This window comes from Onychomys torridus, chromosome 15, assembly GCF_903995425.1.
Source record: "Onychomys torridus chromosome 15, mOncTor1.1, whole genome shotgun sequence".
In the NCBI taxonomy this organism is placed as follows: domain Eukaryota; kingdom Metazoa; phylum Chordata; class Mammalia; order Rodentia; family Cricetidae; genus Onychomys; species Onychomys torridus.
The window spans coordinates 69695112-69718319 of NC_050457.1; the positions used below are offsets into that span (position 1 = coordinate 69695112).

At 44.4% G+C, this 23208-nt stretch overlaps 1 protein-coding gene across 1 annotated transcript; it reads left to right on the forward strand.

Moving 5' to 3' along the window:
- The first annotated feature begins 144 nt into the window (after positions 1-144).
- Positions 145-22922, forward strand: Atpsckmt (ATP synthase c subunit lysine N-methyltransferase). Its single transcript, XM_036207016.1, has 5 exons — positions 145-165; positions 5979-6256; positions 8322-8459; positions 11609-11659; positions 20164-22922. Exons 1-5 carry the CDS (start codon positions 153-155, stop codon positions 20332-20334), a joined length of 651 nt encoding a protein of 216 aa, XP_036062909.1. The 5' UTR covers positions 145-152; the 3' UTR covers positions 20335-22922.
- Positions 22923-23208: the final 286 nt, after the last annotated feature.

Sequence of the window (23208 nt, forward strand, 5' to 3'; positions counted from 1 at the left end):
TATTCAAGGTTTTTGGTTTCTGAGAGTTTTTGAATGCAGAGTCGCAGCGGGGAGCTAATTTCCTTAGGACATTTTCTCCTTTATTCCCACCTCGGCTCTGGGAAGGTGGTAGAGTCCACTTCCGGTCTCCCCCCCCCCCCGGAAGTTTCGCGATGGAGGGAGGAGGTGAGAGTTGGCCGGCATGGCGGCGGGTTCCTTAGTGGGCTGCGGTGCGGGCGCGCGTGGGGCTCGGGTGCGCGGGTGCGCGGCCGGCAGCCGGTGTGGTCGCGGGCGCGCGTGGGTGCCGCGCTCCCCGCCTGCGCCGTCCTCCACGCCCCTGCCCGTGTTCTCCTGGCTGGGTGGCGGCTTCCACAGTGCTTGCTGCGGACTCTTCCCGCTTCCGTGCGCGCGACTCGCTGCTCAGCCCGATCTTAAGACCTGGGGCTGCTGGAGTCACAGCCCTGTCGTGGACGAGCCGCTGCTCTGAAGTTATTGAGCCTGCGGTTTTATTTTCTTGTCTGCAAAAAACAAAAAACAAAAACCCAGTAATAATTGACAGGGTTGCTGGCAGTGTTCAGGAGGAGAGCGCCTGGTCGTCAGCACGCAGTGTTGGTTCTTCACTCCCCGCGTTGCACAGACCCCGTGACTTGCCCACGGGTCTGTGCTAGGTTCGGAGTCTCTTAACCCCAGCGTTTTGCTTTTGGAAAGATACCAGAGCGCTAATTGCGCTGTCGGTCGGCCCGAAATCACGATCCATTTTATAAGCTTAGATTGATCGCGAACTTCCAATCTCTCCACCCGTACTCCACAGAACAGAAACTGTTCCTGCTGTTTTATTATCGGGTTTTACTAGGTACTCAAAATTAGAATGCGTGCACCAGCACGGACCTGGAAGCAGCCTGCTGTCCTACAGTTGCTGATGTGTTAATCTCAGTGATGCACCTAGTGTCTTTTGTGTTTTGTAGTAGTCTCATTTCCCTTCAGTTTTGTTGAGTTGGTGTTTTTAAATATTCAAATGGTGGGTTCTTGCTGTTGTTTTGAGAATAGAAAATAATCCCACAGCGTCTTCTGCACCCTATTTCCTGTCAGAACCCTGTCTAGGATGACTTCTAGTATCAGTAGGGGATATATAGCAAAAGGACACAGATGACATTAAAAAATACAAAATAAGGCCTCATGATAACACTTTCACATGTATAAAATTATGTCATTGCACCTTGTGTTAAGCACCCCCACTGTCCCCTCCCCTCCCCCTCCTCTTACTTGAATTTCCTCATTGTTCCCCAAATCGTTATTTATCACATATGTGCATATGTTATATGTCATCAAATCTAGGTTCCACATAGGAGAAAACATGCAGTATGTTGTCTCTCTGGTTGCTCTGTTAATTTCCTTCCCTTCTCCCTTTAGACCTCTTCCGCCTCCCTCAGAAACACACACACACACACACACACACACACACACACACAATCAAGAGAAACCGTATTCTCTTTTTGAGTCATTCTTATTTTACATCTGAATAAGACTCCATTGTATGCAGGTACTGAACTGTAACCATTCATCTGTTGGTAGCATCAAGGCTGGCTTCACGGAAGACTTCCAGTAAAGGCACTGGCTGCCAGCCTGCCGACCTGATCTCCATCCCACATGCTGAAGGAGAGACCAGATGAGCACTTGTATTCAAAGTCTTGCCCTTCTGTAGGCTCCTCTCCTTCCAGTAGGCCCTGCTCTGTCCAGCCTCCATGTCCTGGTCCCCAGACTTGCTTTTTTTTGCCCTCAGTTCAAGTTTTCTGCTTATAGTTTCCCTCTATTTCCCCCGTATTCAGTATAATATTTCTTGCATCCTTTGTCTGCCTCAGTTGGTCTCCACTACTTACACAGGCCAGCTGGGAGACCCGGAGACCAGGATCTCATTATTGTACACATTGTGGGGCTTCTGGATGGGTACATGTATATACAGGTGAGGTGGAATTTGGGCCACCAGACACGTGTTTAACTATTGCCCAACTTGATAAACAGTGTGATCTATTTATATTAGGGAATTATGTTCAGCTGTAAAAAGGATTCAAACACTGATAAGAAATAGCACAAAGGATTCTAGAGTACATTTTAAACGCCAGAAGTTGGTTAGAAGACCACAGACTGTAGCATGTATGTTTGTCTCTGTGTGTGTGCAGAAGTGGCCATATGTGTACCCATAGAGGCCAAAGATTGACATAATGTATTTCTGTTGTACTCCACTTCTTTTTTTTTTTAGTTTTTCAAGACAGAGTTTCTCTGTGTAACAGTCCTGACTGTCCTGCAACTCACTCTATAGCCCAGGCTGACCTCAAACTCACAGAGATCCCACCTACCTCTGCCTCCCAAGTGTTGGGATTAAAGGCGGGCTCCACCACTGCTCGGTCACTTAATTTTTTTGAGACAGGGTTGCCCGCTGAACCTGGAACTTGGCCGTTTTGGCTAGGTTGGCTGGTGAGCCAGTCCCTGGGATCTACCTGTCTCTACCTTCCAGTGCTGGGTTGTGCCTGGCTTTTGCATGGGTCATCATGTTTGAACAAGCAGCACTCCCCACTGTGCCCTCTCCCTGGCCTTTGCAAGCTGTTTGATCTAAGTCCAAAGTAGAGGCTACAGAGACTAAAGTAGTGGTCACTTGGGGCAGGTAGCAGAGGGAGGGGGGGGAGATGACACTAAGGGGTTAAGGGGCTCGTGGGCAATCATGTTCTGAAACTGACTGATGAGGACTGCATACACCCACTAAAATCCATTGAATTGTACATGTTTAATGGACAAGGTGTATTAATTATGTGCCAATAAAGCCTAAAAACTGGGTTTCTAAGCTGAGTGTGGTGGTGGATGCCTATAATCCTAGAACTTGGGAGGCTGAGGCAAGACAGTCAGTGTATGTTCAAGGCCAATATAGCAAGACTGTCTCAAAAAGAAAAAAAAAACAATGGAGCCTCCACTCCTCCAAATGGTAGTCTTCAAGGATGGCAGTTAACAGTTGTTACACAGTCTTTCGGTTTATACCTTATACATATTAATTTAAATGTGGTAATCAGAGAAGGATAGTAGTATTATTCAACTCTTTTTCTTAAGTTTTGAGTTGTGCAGAAGAAAAAAGTGAAAATTCTCCTGATTAGCAAGCCATACTGCAACAGCAGCTTAATATCAGATGTTAAACAGCTAGCTTAGGTTCTGAGACACCAGGACTGAATCTTAAATATGTTTACAACCTGTGCTGTGCTCCACTGGGACCCTTGTAGGAAGACTCTCCATGAAGGCAACCAATGAGCCTTGACTTCTCTCAAATAAGCAAATGTGCAATGATGATAGCATATTCTTCCACTCAGTGTCCACTGATAACTGGAATTACTGAAGGTTTCTGTTACCATGACACCTAAAGGTAACTTTATACATGACCACAGCATCAGCAGCAGACTCCCTGCCCTTCCCTCCCATGATCACTGCCCCAGCAGCAGGCTTACTTCCCCTCCTCATGTTGGCGCTCTACTACAAAAGCAGCTTTAAAACTCACTTCAGCCGAGGTGGTGGCACACGCCTGTGATCCCAGCACTTGGAGGCAGAGGCAGGTGGATCTCTGTGAGTTCAAGGCCAGCCTGGGCTACAGAGCTAGTCCAGGACAGGCTCCAAAGCTACAGAGAAACAAGAGAAAGGATACTGGATCCTGAGCACATGAGTTTCCTGGCAGATCAGTCTGGTGTAGGGATAAGCCATCAATATTTTGTTCTCTTAACATTTTGTTTTCTGAATTACAAAAACTCTCAGCAGAGGAATATTGGTCAGATGTACTAGAATCTGGGCAGATAACCTCATTGATGCTTAAAGACTCCAGTTTATCAACAGGCATCTCCCATGACTTATTTTGGATCACTCCAACCTGATTAGATGGTTCTAAGTGCATCGGACTGTCCATTAAAGTACCCGCAAGACTAGCACTCTTGATTACATTTGTATCAGATGAAATATACCTGCTGTCCACAGACCTAGTTGGAGAGCCTGTAAAGCTGGGGTGTAAGTCAGACACATGTGAAAGGCCTCTTTCTGGCATTGCTGAAAACCTGTCTCGAAAAACCAAAAAAAAAAAAACCAAAAACAAAAAAAAAAAACACCAAAAAACCCCCAAAAACAAACAAACAAACAAAAACCAAAAACAAAACAAAAAAAAACAAAACAAAAACAAAACAACCCAAAAACCTCACTTTAAGGTGGTATCAGAAGCAAAGGAGAGTAAAGTTATGCTGAGCTGAGGAAGCTGTGTGTTGAGAGCTGCCCTGGATTGTGACCTACTGCTGTTTGGCCCCTTCTATTGTGTCCTGTGTTCAGTTTTAACTCAGTAGAATAGATTGTCCCCACTGATGGGTTAGTGTGTAGAATGTCTCCTCGCCCCAGTATATGAGCATTCTGACTGATGTAGTTTGTGCAAATGGGACTGAAGATCAGTGATTATCTTAGACTAACTAGGTGTGCACAGTGTTGTCAAAAAGGAGGACAGGGATGGGAGAAAGGAGATACCGGGATGGAAGCAGGGATTGGGGGTGCTGTGGGGTTAAATCAAAGCTGGAAAATGCAGAGGAATTGATTCCCAGTCCAAAGGCCTTAGGAGGAATGCAGCCTTGCCAATCCCTGCAGACTCCTGACCTCCAGCAGATGGTGAGAAGGTGTTGTAAGCCAGAAAGGCTGTGGTCACTGCTTACAGCAGCATGGAGTAAGCACTGCAGGCCTTTTGAATGGCTTTCTGACAGCTGTGAGCAGCCATATATGAATGACAAGCGCCTGCTGACCCTCCTCGACCTTTTCCTGCTTCTTGTGGATTCGTGTGTTTTCATTATCCTCAGCAGTGGTCTGTTTGCCGGGGTGGGGGTGGGAGTGGGGGTGGGGCCCACAGTGTTCCTCCAGTAATGTGAAATAGTTGACACTGGGTGCCTCTGCTTGCTGTGTGCCTGACCTGAGCCTTAGGATCGTCTTACCCCAGCCCTGCAGTCCCTCTCCCAGCCATTGGGGCCCATGGTTTATGGAGGAGGAGGACTGTGAAGTCACTTGTCAACACCGACAGAGCTGGCACCTTGTCTGGCTCCTAGCTGGGCTTTGCTTGTCTTTAGTCAGCTTCCTCTCCCTTCAGTTTTCATCTTACTAAGGACGCATTTTAAAGGGCCAGCACAGAAGGAGGAACATTAAGGGGGCTTTCATTTCATTTCTCCGCAGTCATCTATTAGAGTTTGTTTGCTTTCTTCTGTGCTAAGAATAATGCAATGACTCCCCCACATGTGTTTTAAACTTTTTTATTACCATATTTATTATAGACCAGCAAAATATAATTTTCATCCCTGGTTGCCTTAAAATTGTAGCTATACAACTAACTAGATTATAGATGCCATAATGTATTTTAAATGGTCAATAACTGGACATTTTCATGCTTATTTTTTCTTGAAGCTTTCTTTGTTCAGACTGTAAAAATGTGAAATTTATGATTAAAATTTGCAATAATAGGTATTGAGATAACACATTACTTGAGTCCTAGACACATACCAAACCAGTACATTGGAAAAAAAAAGATTTCAGATCTTTCATTAGCATTGAAGAATTTTTCCCCAAATTACTTTAATTTTGTTGGTGAAGTTTAGAAGTCACTGTAGAATTTTATACTTGTAAACTAGGTTGTATCCGGTGAATGTATCGTTTAAAAAGATGAGTTGGGATGGAGAGGTTGCCTGGTGTCAAGACCACTTGCTGCTCTTGCAGAGGACCCAAGCTTGGTTCCCATCACCCATGTCAGGCAGCCACAACCACCTATAACTGCAGCTTCAGGGAATCTGACACCTCTGCTGGCGTGTGTGTGTGTGTGTGTGTGTGTGTGTGTGTGTGTGTGTGTGCATGCACACACACCTGTACACAAACACAAAGAAAAAGTGTCAGCAGAGTTTCCGGTTTTCTAATGTGTGTACTGTTTCTGCTCTCTTTCAACAATGGCTTATGCCTAGAAACACCTGAGGAAGAAAGGCAGCCGAACCCTGTTCTGCCTACCAGTTTGGATCCCAACCATTTGAAGAAGAGCAATTGGGGGTTCTTGTTTACTGGGCTCATTGGTGGGGCATTGGTGGCATTGTATGCTGTGGCTACACCGTTTATCACACCAGCCCTCCGGAAAGTTTGTTTGCCGTTCGTGCCTGCCACTTCGAAGCAGATCGAAAACGTTGTGAAGATGTTGCAACACAGAAGAGGACCCCTCGTAGACATCGGCAGTGGTGATGGACGCATTGTGAGTCATGTCCAAACAGTTTAAGGTTTGGAACCAGAATTGTTTAAATTTCTGCTTTATGTTTCTTATGAGGCTTCTGCAAAGACTTGCCGAATGTGACAGTTTGAAAAGTGTGTGTTTCATTTTGTGTTTGGCTAACTGTTAGACCACCAGCATGTGTTTAGAGTTCATTTTTCTCTGATTGATTTTTTTTCCTCTTGGAGGAAAAGTACTCTGTAAACATGCCAGATAGAAAAGAGCAATTAATTGCTAATTACCAAATAGTCTTAGAATTTTTGATCCAGTAAATGTGGCATGATTACAAGAAACGTGGAGTTGTGGAGCTAAATTACCTTGACTTTTTTGCAGTTTAGATGCTTGCTTTATGTTTCTCTGTATTGATATGTGGATAAGTGATGATTCCTAGGAGCTGATAGAAAGTTAAAATAGGAAAGGCCATTGGGGAAGCCCTGCTTGACTAAAGATAGGAATTCAGGGTGGGCACAGTTACGTGTGGCTGAAATCCCAGGACTTGGGAGGTGGAGGCAGGAGGATCAGCCTCTGCTAGATACAGATTTGGGTACACGAGGCCTTGTCCAAGAAAAAACAATCAGAATTTTAGTGACTTTACCATGTTGTGAACCAACCTGAATCTCTGAGTAAAGAGAAGGTCACTGAGTGGCAGGCGAGTGATCCTGCATGAGGAGGGGTCCACATCCGCAGGCCTCACCCTGATGACGAGCAGGAGTGGAGACAGCAGGGGAAAGGCTCGTGTTCTGTCAGCGTGTGCTGTGCAGACCAGCAGGACCCCCATGTTCGCAAGTCCTGTGGACACTGGCTCTGGGGGAGACCCGAAATCATGATGGGGACACTGAAAGGTGACTCAGGCTTTCTACCTAAGTTTAAAAGCATTTCTTGTGCTGTGGCAAATTTTTCGTTTTGTTTTGTTTTTTTTCGAGACGGGGTTTCTCTGTGTAGTTTTGGTGCCGGTCCTGGATCTTGTTCTGTATACCAGGCTGGCCTGGAACTCACAGAGATCCGCCTGCCTCTGCCTCCTGAGTAGCTGGGATTAAAGGTGTGCACCACTGCCACCTGACCGGCAAATTATTATGGACCATAATACTTAGCATCTTAACCATTTTTAGTTCTGTGACATCGTCACTGCCCACCATTGAATGCTTTCCTCTAGCTAGGGATGGGGCTTGTGAGCTGAGCCAGAACCAGAGATGCATTTGTCCAGCACAAGCCTGAGTGTCTCTTGATAGTCAAGGCAAAATCTTTGACCAAACGCAGAAATCTTTGGGTTAGTCATGTGTTGTCCATCAAGTATAGAACTGTAGATGTAACATTTTTACATGAGATCTTCACCAAAAGTATTTTTTAACCCTGTGTTAATTATAGGAAGTAATGGGTTTCATTGTGACATTTTGTCCATGTACATAGTACACTTGGATCCCTGCTCATTCCACTTACCATCTCTTAGTTCCTGTTCTAGTTACTTTTCTGTTGCTGTGAGAAGACACCACGACCATGGAAGCTTGGAGAAGGAAGAGTGTTTTGGACTTACAGAGGGTTAGAGTCCATCACCATTGTGGTGGGGGTCGCGGCAGCAGGCAGGGTGCAGGAACAATAGCTGAGAGCTCACATCTGATCTACATGCAGAAGGCAGAGAGAAAGCTAGCTGGCAATGGCATGGGCTTCAAAAGCCCACTGCCAGCGACAGAGCCCCTTGACTAAAGCCACTTGTTTTTGGTTTTTGAGGCAGGGCTTCTCTGTGTAGCCCTGGCTGTCTTGGAACCCTCTCTGTAGATCAGGCTGGCCTCTGACTCGAAGATGCCTCCCGAGTGCTGGTGTGCACCACCACCACTGGCAAGGCCACTCTTACTAACCCTCCCAAACAGTTTCACTCATATAAGAGCCTACGGGGCCGTTCTCGTTAAAACTACCATATTTCTCCTCTCCCTGGACCCTTCCTCTTTCCCAGTAGCTCTCAAGAAGTACTTTTTAATGGAATATTACACACCCTAAATAGGGAATTCTCATGCAAGATGACATTTTTCATTTGCTGACCCCTGCTTCTGTCTAGGTGATTGCGGCTGCAAAGGAAGGATTCCCAGCTGTGGGCTACGAACTGAATCCATGGCTGGTTTGGTACTCCCGATACCGTGCCTGGAGAGAAGGTGTGCATGGCTCTGCCAAGTTTTATGTTTCAGATCTGTGGAAGGTAGGTGATGTGGAGGATGGTGCTAGAAAATCCGATGGATCCTCTTCATTCATAATTAATGTGACTGACAAGAAAGTGTGTTGAAGGAAAAAAAAAGTCCAAATGAAAATTTAGATAACAAAGTGTAAATGCATTTTAACCTCATAGATTTATGATAGGCTGTACTTTAGTATAGAAGCTTCAAGTTTTGATAAAAGTCATATGAAAGCTAAGAATTTATTGACTGAATTAAAGCATTTTCTTTTTTTGTGAAATAATGAGCTATTCCATTTCACTTAGAAGTCAGATTATTCTTGATAAATACTTGACTCTTCTGTGTGTGTGCTTGCATGTTAAGAGAGAGACAAAGACGGGTGGTAGAAGCCTATGAACCTGCTACGGTGGCTCCTTCTCATAATCATAAAAGGAAGGATTTTTCTAAATATATTTGTACTCTTTATTCTTATATTTTTATCTGTTTTTATTCTCTCATATTTCATCCCGACTGCAGTTTCCCCTCCTTCTCTCCCAGCCTTTCACCCCCACCTTCCCTGTCTCTCAGATCCTCCCTCCTTCCATCTCCCCCCAGAAAAGAGCAGGCCACCCAGGGACATTAACCAAACATGGCATAATATTCTCCTGTAAGACGGGGCACATGCCATCATGTCAAGACTGGATGAGGCAACCCAGCAGGAGGAAAAGGGTCCCATAAGTAGACACAAGAGTCTATCACCCGCATTCCCAGTTAGGAATCCCACAAGAACACCAAGCTACTATACATATATGCAGAGGACCTAGGTCAGACCCTTATAGGCTCCCTGATGTCTGCTAGCCCCCATGAGTCCTAGACAGTTGATTCTGTGGACTGTGTTCTCCTGGTATCCCTGTTACCTCTGGTTCCTCCTATCCTTCCTCCCACCTCCTCTACAGGACTCTGCATAATGTCTGGCTGTGGGACTCTGTATCTGTTCCCATCAGGTGCTAGATGAAGTCTCTAGTCTCTTTGATGAGGATTCTGCTGGGTACCAGTCCCAGAATACTCTGCAGGTGGGACAAGCTGTAGGTTTGTGGCTGGATTGGTGTCCCAATCCCTCCACTTGAGGCCTTGCCTGGTTACAGAAGATGGCGGTTCAGGTCCTTATCCCCCATTACTAGGAATTATTGCTAGGGTTTCTCTTGTAATGTCCCTCGCACTAGGTATCTACATTGCCCCTGCAATGGGTCTGTGCAGGACTCTCTTACTTTCAGCTGACATCCACTTGTAAGTGAGGACAGACTATGTTTGTCTTTCTGGGTCTGGGTTACCTCATTCAGGATGATTTTTTTCAAGTTCCATCGATTTACCTGCAAATTTCATGATGTCATTTTTTTTTTAACTGCTGAATAATACTCCATTGTGTAAATGTTCCACATTTTCTTTATCCATTCTTCAGTTGAGGGAAATCTAGGTTATTTTCAGTTTTTGGCTATTATGAATAAAGCTGATATGAACATAGTTGGGCATGTGTCCTTGTGATAGGATGGAGCTTCCTTTGGGTATATGCCCAGGAATGGTATAGCTAGGCCTTTAGGTAGATCAATTTCCAATTTTCTAAGGAACTGCCATGTTGGGGAAATATTATTTTAAGGTGTGTTATTTTGTTTATGTTGCATTTATTTAATTCTGTGAAGCTGTGTTACTGTGCCTGTCTAAAACACCTGATGGTCTAATAAAGAACTGAATGGCCAATAGCATAGGATAGGTGGGGCTGGCAGAGAGAGAATGTATAGAAGGAGAAATCTGGGAGGACAGATCTAGGAACCAGAAAAGGAGGAGGACTCCAGGAGCCAGCTACCCAGCTATACAGCAAATCATGGAGTAAGAGTAAGATTTGCAGAAGTAAGAGAATGGGAAAAGCCCAGAGGCAAAAGGTAGAAGGGATAATTTAAGTTAAGAAAAGCTGGCAAGAAACAAGCCAAGCTAAGGCCAGGTATTCATAATTAAGAAAACCTCTGTGTATTTATTTGGGAGCTGGTTGGCAGGCCCCCAAAAGGCCAGAGACTAACCAACAACACTGCCATACTGATTTCCAAGGTGGCTGAACAAGTGCACTCTCACCAGTAGTGCAGGGGTGTTCCCCTTGGCCCACATGCTCGCCAGCATGAGCTGTCACTTGTGCTTTTGATCTTAGCCGTTCTGACAGGTGTAAGACGGAATCTCAAAGTTGTCTTGATTGCATTTCTCTGATGGCTAAGGATGTTGACCATTTCTTTGTTGCTTGGCCATTTGAGTTTCCTCTGTTGAGAATTCTCTGTTTTGATCTGTACCCTGTTCTTTAATTGGATTATTTAGTTTATGGTGTCTAGTTTCTTGAGTTCTTTATATATTTTGGAGATCGGCCCTCTGTCAGATGTGGGATTGGTGAAAATATTTTCCCATTCTGTAGGCTGCCTTTTTGTCCTTTGATGGTTGGTGCCTTTGCCTTACAGAAGCTTTTCAGTTTCATGAGGTCCCATTTATTAACTGTTGATCTTAGTGTCTGCACTATTGGTGTAAAAAAACAAAACAAAACAAAACAAAAAAACCCAAACAACAAAATCCCCGTGTTTTGTGTTAGGAAGCTTCACAAAGTGCTTTTTCTTAAGTAAGAATTTTCCACTGTAACACTGTCCTCAGCAGCTTGTAAAAATGCACTTAGACTTTGCTTGCGCTGTTTTCAGGCTGCATATAACTAAACGGTCTCCATAGAGCAAATACGATTTTATTGGGCAATAAGAATTTAGACTGGCAAAGCACTTCTACCCATTTTTCAATTGCTGCAAAAACCATTTTATTGAACTTTCAATGCAGTGTTTTAGGGAAGAGGAGAAGATTAGAACTCTGAAGATGCCGAAGCCTGAACAGGTGGTTTTAGGAGATTTGACTGGCAGCAGGGTACAGTTCTGTCTTGATCGAGTCCCTGCGAGGATCGGGAGATGAGGCCCAGGATGCATCCTGAAAGCTAATGCATTTGACTGGCGTGCATCAAAGTGTGGGCAATGTGTTCTTTTTGCTGTGCTCTTAAGGATGCTATTCTTCGGGGGAGTGTGTGAAAACCTTCTGCCTGGCCATGTGGGCTCCAGTGAGGCAGGTTTATTGTGATGCTTGTTTGCTTAGAATTAATCCACCATTCTTTTTTCATCCTGTTTAGGTCACCTTTGCACAGTACTCCAATGTTGTCATTTTTGGTGTGCCCCAGATGGTGAGTATGCACCCCATGCTCTGGGGTCCATAATGTTGCAGGCCCTATCAGCTGAATGCAGTTCATCACATTCAGTGATGGTTTCCCACTGACTTGAGGGCCACATTGGATTTCAGTTCATTGGTTTAGTAAAGTACTAACGACCTTAAAAGTTTAATCATTAAAGATTCAGACACATTTTGAAATTTTAGTTCCAGAGGAAAAAAATCTCAATGATCTACTAAAGCCTTAACAATCCCAGTTTGAAAACTGTTTTATGAGGTCCCAGCATTGAGTATAGTTGATGATTTTCACGGCTGTTCACTCACACCCCACTGCAATCACTTGGGGAAGTTAATGGGATATTCCCTTTGAATTGATCATTCTTCAGTTTTGCTGGAAGATAATTTTAAGGGTGGATGAGCATTGACTGGTTTCAATTTCCTCCACTTCACAGATTTGCCAAAGAGCTGAGTATTGAACTTTGATTATGTACTTGGAAAGTGAAAATGCCACACTGTTGTACTGAAAGTGGGTGTCTCTAGCCTCTGCAGAGACAGTCAGGGTAGATACTTCACTGTCAGTGCTGGTTTAGAGACCAGAGGAAGCAATCCCTTTTTACTTCTCAAAGTCTGTAATTGTAGCCATAATAATCTTGGTAGAATTGCATGTTTGCTGAAATGGCACAATATAATGGATAGGGTTTTTAATTTAAAATAAAAAGGTAATTTCATTTTTGTTGTTTCATTTTCTTATTTATGCCTTAGATTTTGTTGTTTTTTTTGAGCTAGAGTATCATGCCACCGTGTAGCCCTGGCTGGCCTGGAAATTACTATGTAGCTCAGGCTGGCTTTCAACCTGCAGCCTCCAATTCCCAAGTGTGGAGGTTATGGACATGTGCCACCATGCCCAGCTAGGCTTGGGACTTTTATACACAGTGCTTCACTGCTTGAGAATTGATCCCCACATTGGAACTTGTAGTGCAGTGGCACAGTTTTTGCTTTTACAAACCAGAAATGATGGCATTACAAAAGTGACTGTATCTGTGTGTCTGCTATGGGACCTGTGAGTAACTGTGCTTTGTTCTGAAAGTGAAGGCAGGTGTGAGGGCTTGGTCCTTGATCATTTAAAACTTGCTTGGGTCAGGCCTCGGCTCATGCCTGCAATCCTAGCATAATCCCAGCACTCCGGAGACCAAGGGAGGAAGGTTATTGTAAATTTCAGGCCAGCCTAGGTTACAGAGTAAGACCCTGTCTCAACTCCCCTCACCCCACAAATAAAAATAATTTGGGATCATAGACTAGATAGGGAATTTTGATGGTGGCTTACTACTTAAGATGTTTGAGTTCTTCCTTCTAAGATATAATAATTAGCATTTTGGAGACAAGTAACTTTAATGTAGGAAGTAGAAAAGCAGATTTACTGGGAATTTTATGCTGTCTGGAGAAAGAAAGTTAAGCTGAGATGTGGGTTCTGAAGCCCTGCTGCTGTGTCCCAGCTGGGGGCAGCAGTGGCCTTTGTAATGCTGAGTGGAGGCTGCTCTGCTGCCCCAGGCAGGGTTGGTTTGCACAGTGTTGGGGGCTGTTTCCTCAGGGGCAGTGTGAGTTTTGTTATTTTGAAAAATACATGCAGTTATTGCTTATCCTCCTGTACCCAGACGAATTGAGGAATTTCAGCATTTCACTGTTTCTAGGGAAAAAGTCACAGTGGGAATCCACAGAGCATTCATGTTCCTTAAAAAAGACCGAGCCAGCCAGGGTTCTGCACACAGTGGGTGGGGAGGAGTTCAGTTGGCATCTGTTGAGCTGGAGTGCAGAGTGCCTCCTGTGGAATCCCCACTTGCAGCCCATGTCAAACTTTGGTGGAAGTATCGAGGGGCAGGAGGAAATGCTGGCTGCGAAGTTGGAGATCAGCTTAGCCCTGGGAAAGCCTTACCTGGCTGTGTAAGGATGCTGTTGAATTGTATCTCATTTTCTTGAGCACGGATCAGGTGGCCCTCCAAAACGAGCATGTCAAGGCAAGTGTCTAAGGACAGCTGAGGCACTGATGGGCACTTGTGGAGCCAGGAGGAGCCTCAGGGAAGTGTGGAGGAGGAGAGCTGACATTGGAATGCCTCAGCCCTGCTTTTAATACTAACTGCATTATTCCTGAAGGCACAGTGAGTTGGAGGTGGAAATTGGAGCTAACACTTCAAAATGAAGTATGTATCAGAGTATGCTGAGGAGGTCCCATTTGGACCTGGTGAACACAATACGAAGGTTGTATGTTCTCATATTTAGCCTGAATTTATGCACCAAGGGGCTCTTTTCAAAATGTGGAGCAGGTTAACTGGGGCTTTGTTTAAAACCCTCTGTGAGGTTGGAGATGTAGCCCAGGTGGTGTTTGTCTATCATGTGTGAAGCCCAGGTTCAGTCCCCAGCACTGTATAAACCAGGTGTTCTGCTACATGCCTGTAGTCCCAGCACTTGGCAGGCAGAGGCACAGTATCAGGAGTTCAAGGCAATCCTTGGCTACATAGCCTATTAGAAGTCAGCCTGGATTATGTGAGACCTTGTCTCACAAACAAACACCCCCAAAAGCCAAAACACCAAACAGTAAACCCTCTGTGACTTCTTGCTAACTTAGGGAAAAGGTCCAAACATGCCATGGGACTCAGATTGGCATGGAGTGGCTCCTGCCCACTTGTGACCTGGTCTTAGTCATTTTTTAAGTAGTTCTCTGCCCAATTCTTCATCTGGTCAGTCCCTGGACTTGGCTGTGCTGTTCCTCAGTGCCTGTGCCATCCATTCTTGGTGACCGCAGACCCATTCTGCACAGGGTTTGATGAGGGAACTGACTCCTACCCTTTCCTCCGGGAAGCTGTCCTCAGGGGTCCCGTGAAGCGTCCCCACCTTCCACTCTGTTGAATTCAGTGAACACTGTACACTGTGCACTTGTATGGCTGCAGGCTTTGTTCATGGAGTAAGTGTGGCTGCTGCACAGGAGGCAGGGTCTCCTGACCACTGACTGCAGAAGTGAGTAACAGAACTTGTGCACCCTGAGGTACCTTATCACTGCTCTGGAGGTGGTGGGAGCTGCGAGAATGGAGCCCATGAACGAGGCAGACTAAAGCCTCACACAATAGCTAACTTTATCAGAGCCCCAGACAGGTCACACTCCGAGGGTTAAGGATGGCCACAGGAGTAGTAAAGTTCTCAGGAGCACTAGCTGTCCACAGTCACAAGGAAAGCCACATGTGCCAAAGACGTGTTTCCCTAGAGTCATAGAAAGGATAGTTGAAAGGTTTAATTCCATAACAACAGCAAGCAATAATGACTAATCTGGTCAACTCACTCCTAGCAACTACACCTGGGAAGAACACGAAAACAGTCTAAGAACAATCCCGTGTTTTAAAGAAACTGAGGTCACAAGACCCTTGTCTTGTTTTCTTGGAGTGTTCTCATAAAAGCACTCCAAGTTCTTCTCGCACAGCTCCATTCTTGGACTGTGTTCCGACAGTCCCTCTTACTAGTGGAGAGATTATATGTTAAATGAGACAGCTACATAGACTATGCCATATACTGGAGAAGAGTATGTTCTGTGGGCTCGTCCAGAACAGGGAAGGAGCAGGTCAGGGTCCCTGGAAGGATACTATCCATGAACAGTCTTTCATGCCGAGGACCTGCAGTTGCACAGTACTGAACGGTGTGAGTGCCTATTGGCTGGAAAGCAGAGAGCAAATGCAGGTGATGAGGGTGATGTGAATTTGAGGTGAGCCAGGGAATAGGACCAGCAGCACATGAAGGATGCTGTTCCTTCTAAGGGAAGGAACTGTTGAGGGTAAGCATGGGGCATGGAGACTGGTTAGGACAGAAGATCACCACCACTGCATGGAGGTCAGACCCAAGACATTAGAAATTGGGAGACAGTTGTGTGCTCTTTTGGGTGTCAAGGTGACAGACTAAGGCTCGTCCTGGGGTGGGTCAGCTGGTGAGAAGATGTCAAATTCCAGCTGCACTGCAAAGAGAAACTCAGTAGAAGTAGTGGGCATCTTCAGCATTGGTGAGAGACAGAGGAGCTCAGGCCAGCTACTTCTTGTCTTCTGCTCCTGATATTTGGGTCCCCAGGAGTGAGCTGGGAGAGGCACAGGCAGAGCCATCTGTAGCAGCTCTCTGTGGGTTCCTGAAGTCACACTGGTGGTGTTGGGTAAGGGAGAGTCTGGAGTCACATGATAGTCTTGGGTAAGGAAGAGTCTGGAGCTCAGATGCACACGCCTGACTGTGCACAACCATGGGCCAGTCCAGGAGGCAGGCAGATCTCAGAGAGGACCTGCCCAAGGCCTGAGCTTTGTCTGGGAAGTGAGGCATAACCTGCCAAGGCTTCAGGAGATCTTGGTAAGGGTGTCTTCACCCTTGGAGCCATAGGTCTGCCATCTGCCTTTAGCTGATTCAAGGCATGCTTCACATTTTGAAGATATGATTAGAATCTGATGAGTTTGTGTCACTTTGAAACCCATAATTATATGAATAATTTTGAATTCTATTAGACAGGCATGACACATCACTACTTCTCTTCGTGTGTGATATCAGGACAGATTTGATGCATATTTATGTGTAATTTAGTCAGTTAATTTCTTATGATTGAAATAGCCTCTTTCATTTTTAGGTTTATCTTGACTTAGCATATGACAGTCACTCTGAAATAAAAGAAACTATAAAAGAGAAAAGAATAGGAATGTGAATACATTTACAATTATCTTTTTATGAACAAAATTACCATAAGAAACCTGGTATTTTGAAAAATGCATGTTGTCTCATTTTTTGCTTATTTAATTTTTCCCTCAAGGAATAATTTCTTTCTTTTTTTTAGTTCTTTGCTGGCCATTAGGAGAATAGAAATCTTTTCTCCTTAATGGAATTTTTATCTCCATTATCAATTCTAATGATGTGTTAGAATTTTGGCTTATTCCATCTGTATCTTGGGTTTTTCCCCAAGTCATTTTTGTAAGATGCTGGTCAAGAATAAAACCTTCACAAGAGCCCTGCTAATTTCTCTGTCTTGCTGTAGTTACTTTTAGCGGGAGTAGTTTTTGCTTAGATCTTCATTTCTAAGTATCATTTTTCACTACAGGGAACTAGGAATCCTTGAGAATAGCTGATCTAGGGTTACAGGAGGGAGGGTACAAAAGCTTGGAACATGTTGTTAGTCCAAACATGAGGAAGTACTCAAAATATTTAAAGGGAATATGTCCAAGAATGGAGCAGCCAGATGCAGGAGGTGCTCCATGGCCAAATTAGGACAGTTTGAACATTAGCGTAATGGAATTAAAATATGGATATGTATATTTGCAATAGATAGATGTTACAGGCAGAGAGGCAGAGGGACACAGGAAGGGAAAGCTCTCCCTTGCAACATAATACTGTTCGTCTAGAGCAGTGGTTCTCAACTTTCCTAATGTTGCGACCCTTTAATATGGTCGACCCTTCATGTTGTGGTGACCTCCCCCCCCCCCATAAAGTTATTTTTGTTGCTACTTCATTGTTGGGGGCACAAGCACAGATGTCTTTGTACTCACAGAGAAGCACTAAGAGAACCAGGAATGTTCATGATCTAGGGGTGTCTCCTCAATGGAGGAGATAAAAATCAAATACCTGCATTCCATCCAGAAAGCTCAGAGTGGATTTTGTTAACAACCTGGTGACCTTTTTGCTATTTGTGGAGGCAGACCTCACCCCCTTCTTCTATAGAGGCAGACCTCACCCTAATTCCCCAGAATGGTTATTCCAGACTCTTCCCTCCCTAGACCATTACCCATCCATGTAGCTGGACTTTTCTCCAGTCCACCCAGCTCCTGTAGCCGCTCAGACCCAAGTAAACACACAGAGACTTATATTACTTATAAACTGTATGGTTGTGGCAGGCTTCTTGCTATCCAGTTCTTACAGCTTAAATTAACCCATTTCTATCCATCTATAAGTTGCCATGTGGCTTGTGGTTTACTGGTATCTTTACATCTTACTTCTCATGGTGGCGGAGGCGGCAGCTGGCAGCATCTCCTGACTCAGCCTTCTACTTCTCAGCATTCTCCTCTCTGCTTATCCCACCTATACTATACTTCCTGCCTGGCTACTGGCCAATCAGCATTTTATTTATTAATCAGAGCAACACATTCGCAGCATACAGAAAGACATCCCCAGCACATCCCTGAGGGAGGGGTCACAAGTGCTTTATGGCCTGCTGACCTCTATGATGTTGGTCAGAGATCCCACTAGATTCTTTGTTTTAGCTTTAGAATGCACCTTCATGGTCACATGTACTTTGTAAAGAGTCTATGTAGTCATAAGAGACTTAAGCTTTTTTGTGCTCCTGATTGGACTAATTGGACTGATTGTTCCCTGAAAGTGTTCTCAAATTGTACTGTGTTTTAATTGTGCTGACATAAACCACCTGGTATTAGGTTCCCCAAACTCTGATCCAGGTTGATGAAGTCAATCATTCTTATCTCTTTGCAGATCACAGTCTGCGTTGACATCTACCAGGACCCCACACTTCATAACTGTAATTTGTTACTGTTATGAATCATAGTGTAAATATCTGTGTTTTCTGATGGTCTTGGGGGATCCCTATAAAAGGGTTGTTTAGACCCCAAAGGGATCTCAGCTCACAGGTTGAGAACTGCTGATCTAGAGGAAACATGGATCAGCCTGTTGCCACTTTGCAGCCTTTATAGTGAAAATTTATTGCCGTCAGAATCCTTAATATATGCTACTTCTAGGGCAGAGATGGTCTGTGAGTATAGGTGCTTAGTTTCTTACAGTGGGTCACTAAGGGTAAAGGGAAGGTAGTACGTACATTACAGAGATGCCAGATTCCCCTGAACAGTGGTTGATGGCACGGCACCATCAGGGGCAGGAGGGCCTTCTGGGCTTCTGGAGCTCTGATAAGGTCACAGGCTTGCAGCAGGGCCATTGCTAGAGGCCCTCTGAGCCATCGGGAGCAAATAGCAGAGGAACCCGAGGTGAGGGTCATTGGTCTATTGTCATGAAAGACAAGAAAGATAGGAACTGTCCCAGGTCAGAAGAGACGGAAGTGGGGTAGAGTCCTGGGTCAGCATGCACAAGGCTGATCATCCCCTAGTACTACAAAACAAAACAAACAAGAACAACAACAAACCAAATGACCAGAGGAACCGTACGGCTAAGCGCGGAGCTGGTTCCTGGGCGGTTCAGGACACCACTGAGAGAAAAAGATTGAATTGTTCTGGAGTTACTGTGGGCAGAGTAAGTTTCCTGATGTGAGCCTCATGTGGAGTTTGTAAGAAACAGGAGTGTTGTTCACAGCCTCTTCTCGAAGGTTTACAGTCACTTCATTGGGGAGGAGGGTCTTAGTGAGCAACGAGGCAGTGGTGGAACTCAGCCGGCGTGGACTGCGCATGCGCTGGACCTCAGCCGGAGTGGACTGCGCATGGGTTCTGTGTGTTCATTTCTGGCAGCTTGTCTACAAATTGATACCATCTCAAAATCAGTTAAAAGTGGAAAGTGAAACACATTTTTAGAATATGAGGGTATTAATACATTTTTACAAACTACAGATAATTTTAAATAGTTGTTTGTTGATGTAATTAAAATGTCAATACTTTCAGCAAATACTAAAAACACTTGGTAGATTGAGTAATAAAATTATACGAGATTGATATAATATCTATATTGTTTAGAAGTTCACTAAAGTTGTGGCTCCAGATGTAGCTTAGTGGGAGAGGGGTGGGTAGTGTGTCAGGTCCTGGCTGTACTTTGTAGAACACCACCCCTAAGGGAGGATATGCATCATTAGTACATTATGCACACATTTAAAATTTTTTTTTTTCTTTTGCGTTTTCGAGACAGGGTTTCTCTGTGTAGCTCTGCCTGTTCCAGAACTACCTTGTAGACCAGGCTGGCCTTGAACTCACAGAGATCTTCCTGCCTCTGCCTCCTGAGTGCTGAAATTAAAGGTATGTACCACCACTGCCCGGCTTAAAATTATTTCTAAATGGTAGTATATATACTTTTTCATGGTCTAATTAGACAATATTTCACCAACTCAAAATGTTGATGCTACAGTGTACTGTTACTGTAAAGAAAAAAAAAAAAACAGCGATTATAATTCTAGGATAATGTCAGTTGTTTGATGTGTCCCAGTTCAGAGATGTTAAAAGTATAGAAAAATGTGTCTTAAATATATGAAATACATGCTATGTTGAAGTGCTTAAGTAGATAAATCATTTAAAATAATTAGTATTTCAATTATTGCCATACCATGATTTTTGCCAGAAAACCAAGGATTTATTATACCTATCTGCTAAGATAGGTTACTTATAATTGGTACTAGAAGATGTCCCTGTAACTGCTGTTAATGTGTCTTTTCGTGTTGATAGGTTACTCGGTAAGTGTTTGTGCCTGAAGTGATGTGTTTGTAAGTATTTTCAGGGACTTGAAGTGCAGAAAGGCATTCTGAAGTTGTCTCCTTTGTCACTGTTCAGGGGATGTGATGACTGTTGTTCTCCACAGATGCCGCAACTGGAGAAGAAACTTGAGCTTGAACTTGAGGACGATGCTAGAGTTATTGCCTGCCGGTTCCCTTTCCCACACTGGACTCCAGACCACACTACTGGAGAGGGGATCGACACCGTGTGGGCGTACGACATGAGCACTTTCAGAGGACGGGAAAGGAGGTCCTGACCATGAGCGTCCAGTGGGTCATCCAGTAGACCTTCGCTTTCCTTGACATGGAGTGAGAAGTCATCATTGCTGTCCTCACCTTTTGGAGAAAATGAACAGGAGCTCAGAAAAACATTTAGGTTTAAAGGCAGTTTGATATAGTGTAGGTTGGCCTTGAATTTGCTGTGAAGCTGAGGATGACTTGAACCTCTAATCCTTCCTCCTCTACCTTCCTAGTACAATTTGTTTAGTGGAATATTTTGAATGGGTTTACTGCTGTCTCATACACTAGGATGCTCAAAGATATAAATAACTGAGTCATGTCTATGGACCAGAAGGCTGTCATCTCGAAACAGTGTGGTTTAATGCCAGTTAAATGAAGAGGAAGGGGGCACTTATGCAAATGCCTACAGTTTCCTATGGTTTTGTTCATGAGTGAGATTTATCTCCTTTCTGTAGTTTGTAGCTAAATTAATTTTCTAAAAGATAATATTTATAAGGAATATTTTGCCCTAATGTTGGTGGCTCACTGTACATTATCGATCGAATATGTATATGTACATGTACAACTGTATGTAAACAGACTATGTGACATGCACATGTTTTAAAATTGGGGAAGCTGTGACAAATTGCACTTGGCTTTAATTAGCAGTATTGTATGTTTGGTGTCATTGCATTATCATGAGTAATATCTTAGATTTGATGAGGCATTTAGAAAAGTTCCTGGGCCCAGGGAGAAGTTAGGAAGGACATAACAGTGAGTGACTGAGTTCCTGTTGTTAGCAGGGGGCCTTGGTGTCTGCTGCCAGGACACTGACACACTGAACACAGGTCTGTCTTTGGTCAGTCAATGGTGTTTATATTTAGACACCGAGGAAAGCTTATGCAGGGAAGTTACAGATTATTTCTACCAGTCACTTATTTTATGAGAACAGCCATTTGTGGAACGTTTCTCCTGAGAAGAGACTTGACTGATTTAGATAGAAGACAAGTCAGGGAAAGCCTTTGATTGTGAGTAGACAGGCTTCATGGACTGAAAAATGAATGTTGGATGGTGGCACAGCCTCTCGACTTACCTGTTCTTACACAGGAAAGAACAGGCTCCACTCCTACACCTGAGACCTAAGTCCAAGGTGTCCCAGTGGGAATTTCATTTTAAGAGGAACATTTGATACTTTTCTTGTGAGGACCAACTGGAGACACGGGCATTCTGTCACTTGTTCATCACATGCATGATGTCTGTCCAAGCTGTCCTGGTTCATGATGAGAAGACATGCCTGGCTCCAGGCCTCCAGAATTTCTCCTGTAGAGGCAGAAACAGCAAATTTCAGAAATGGAAGCTTTGTTTGTTTGAGGAGCCCATGGAAGGTGTAGGCATTAAATCAGTTGTTGACTTTGGCTTTCCAGGTCTGATTTTCCCTTGAAGAGTGAGTTCTGGGTGGATGGGTGGTTTTTGGTGGAAGCACAGATCTTGCTGTCCATCTCTTGCTCTCACCTCCTAATCTAGCTACTGCTGTTATATTCTGGACACACATTGAGAGGGGCCACCACTGTTCCTTACCAGGCATATGTAGTGAGTAGATGTGGGGTCTTCTGTAGCCTGGAGATATCCCACAGTTTTCTAGATACGTTCCTGATGGGTTTGTAAAGGATCAAACTGCAGTCATTTATAACTTACCGTCTTCCCCTTTAATGTGGTAAGCATTAGCTGATGCTAGGTCCAGTGACCTCAGAGTGTCATACGAGTGTTTTGACCAGCTTCTGTGAGGTCATGCACTAGTCTTTGAGGACTTTTCTACTAAAAGATATGGCTTCTCTGTGGCTAGTTTGAATTGTTATCAGTTACTAGGCTAAGGACACCGATCAGGTTTGCTCATGAGAACTATGTGAATGTCTTAAAAATAGGTTCATGTCTGAACAGGTTGGAATTAGGGACAAGTGCCACCCTGGTCAAATTCAAAGCTGAAGAAGACAGAATGGTAGCCAGGGTGGAGCTCTTGCCTAGCGTGGGCAATGCCCAGTGTCACTCATAAATGTTTTGATCCATTGTTCATGAGCATGAGCTCCTCACTGTGCTCATCTGCCCTGGTTTCAGACTGTGCTGCTTGGCATTGGAGAGCCTTGAGGATCCCTGGGAAGATGTAGACAGGAAGTCCATGCCCAGTAGAAATGCAGTCCATGAAGTCACCTGAAGTTAGGCTTGCCTTGGATCATGAAGTTCCTTCCTGGGATGGGAAGCAGGAGTTGGACAGCCACTTGGTGGGGATGTTGCAGAAGCAATGTTTGCAGCACACATGCATCACCAAAGTGATGGGGGCCTTTCCACTCTTTGTAGGCCCCCTGACTCATTTGATCAGACCTCTAAGGTCAATATAATAAAGTGGAGCATAATTCTGACAGAACTTCCCATGCCCACAGATGTAAGTTGCTCATAACTGTTTTTCACTACGTTTGTAGAAAAAGTGGGATGCTGATGAATGAAGTTAAATTCTACTAGAACAGCCATGAAGTGTGAGGCCTCAGGAAAGCTGGGCTCTAAAATTTCAGGACTGGTGGTTAGCTAGAATGGATGTAGCTCATTTAAAAAATATCATTTTACATTATTTTTGTGTGTGTACATGGTGTGTGTGAGGGTACAGCTACACACATGTGGAGGTCAGAGAACAACTTGTGTGAATCAGTTCTCTCCTATCACGGGTGTCCGAGGGATCAAACCTAGTTCACCAGGTTGGTGGCCAGGGCCTTTACTCACCGAGTCTTTTGCTCACCCATGGACCTAGTTCTTGAAGCCTCTTGTCAGCATGGGTCACTAATGGTTTCCAATTCTCCCTTAGGGGACTCTGTCCACTTCCAGTCATGTCAAGAGAGCAACCATGTGGGGCTGTAACATCCTTC

Coding starts and splice junctions, on each gene's coding strand:
- Atpsckmt (XM_036207016.1), top strand. Junction 8,460..11,608: donor ATGTTTCAGATCTGTGGAAG/GTAGGTGATGTG, acceptor CATCCTGTTTAG/GTCACCTTTGCACAGTACTC. Junction 11,660..20,163: donor TTTTTGGTGTGCCCCAGATG/GTGAGTATGCAC, acceptor TGTTCTCCACAG/ATGCCGCAACTGGAGAAGAA.